General features: G+C 46.0%; 1 protein-coding gene across 1 annotated transcript; it reads right to left on the bottom strand.

Annotated features, from left to right (window-relative positions):
* Nucleotides 1-81: 81 nt before the first annotated feature.
* SARC_15649 (hypothetical protein) lies at nt 82-1,093 on the bottom strand (the record flags this gene model as incomplete). The annotated part of the gene is made up of 3 exons (XM_014290235.1): nt 82-204; nt 369-462; nt 640-1,093. Coding segments are annotated over 3 exons (671 nt in total), but the record flags the coding sequence as incomplete, so codon positions are not given.
* Between the last annotated feature and the right edge of the window lie 549 nt (nt 1,094-1,642).

The raw sequence follows: 1,642 nt of genomic DNA, 5'->3' as shown, positions 1-1,642 counted from the left end.
TCGGACTGTCACTGGGAGAGATGTTGACTCTGACTAGCCTAACTATATCGCATCGACTAAACATATGTGACAGCCACTTACCGATAGCCTGGTCGGGTTCTCGATGTGCCAGATGGCGTCTGCCTTTGTAGAATAAGAAGAAGGCGCCGTTGGGATACTGTTGCAGAGAGTTGTCCAGCACACGGTCCACCGCCTCCGTGTCCTCTGAATATAGTGCAATGCAGAATGTGTTAGCAATCAAAGCGAGAGCAGGGGCCCAGGAAGCGTTGAGTCGATGGTGTGTACTGGTTATTGGGTGAGTCGATGGGGTGTACTGGTTATTGGGTGAGTCAAACAAGTGAAATAGTATTCCAAATACAGCATTATACCTTTGACCAGATTGAGGTAATACACTATGACGTAGTGGTAGCACAGAATCGCCAGGTTGCTCATATTCGCCCGCAAACTCCCCGTCTCACCACTCTGAATATTTTAGCAATTTGAAAAATTGGGTTTAGTATGAGCGGCAAATCAAACACAGATAGTAAGAGCATCTATCATCATGCACAGTGTCAGGTAGAGTGCCAGATATGGTATAGGGTTTAGGGTTTTAGGGTTTATATCCAGTAACCTGCACTGGACATGTCAGTCACAGCTCACTTGTCGCAAGGTGTGAAGTATCAAGCTACCGACCACAACAACCATCATAAGCACACCAGACCCACACAACAGCCATAGCAACCACCATGAGCACACCAGATCCACACAACAGTCACAACAACCAGCATGAGCACACCAGACCCACACAACAGCCACAACAACCACCATAAGCACACCAGACCCACACAACAACCACAACAACCACCATGAGTACACCAGGCAAACAAACAACCACAACAGCCACCATAAGCACACCAGACCCACACAATAGCCACAACAACCACCATGAGCACACCAGACCCTCACAACGGCCACAACAACTACCATGAGCACATCAGGCAAACAAACAACCACAACAACCACCATAAGCACACCAGACCCACACAACAGCCACAACAACGTGTCTAACACGCAGCGACGGGCAGTGTAGAGCACTCGGAAGACCAACACGGCTCTGCAAATACGATAGCATCTGTTGGGAGACCATGCTTGTACGAGCGATACACTGAGTCCTGTCCCAATGACCAATGAACCTCTTGGGATTGCTGGGTCGTATCTAACTGCATCTGATCGCAGAGACAGAGATGGACACTACACGGTATCAACGTTTGCAAAGGGCTTACTTGGTACAGCAGTTTCAATCCGAGCTCCCTGTTCCCCTTGAACCCAATAAACTCAAGCAACTTCAGTATCCGAGGCGGCAGCATGGAGATCATCTGGTGATCGATAGAAGCGAAGACTGTGTAACCTTACAACGGTTCTAATTACACTTTTGTAGATATTTAGAATATACTGATATGGGAGCAAGTAGGTGGGAGGCGCATTCCCACACATGTTGCTGGTGATGTGCTGCTCGCGATATATATATATATATATATATTCATACATACATACATACATACATACCTACATACATACATACATACATACATACATACATACATACATACATATATATATATATATATATATATATATTCGATTGATGTGTTGCGGGATGAGT

The sequence above is a fragment of the Sphaeroforma arctica genome (assembly GCF_001186125.1).
Source record: "Sphaeroforma arctica JP610 unplaced genomic scaffold supercont1.6494, whole genome shotgun sequence".
Classification (NCBI taxonomy): Eukaryota; class Ichthyosporea; order Ichthyophonida; genus Sphaeroforma; species Sphaeroforma arctica.
The sequence above is the reverse complement of the archived record's forward strand: the minus strand, read 5'-3'. Positions and strand labels throughout refer to the sequence as shown.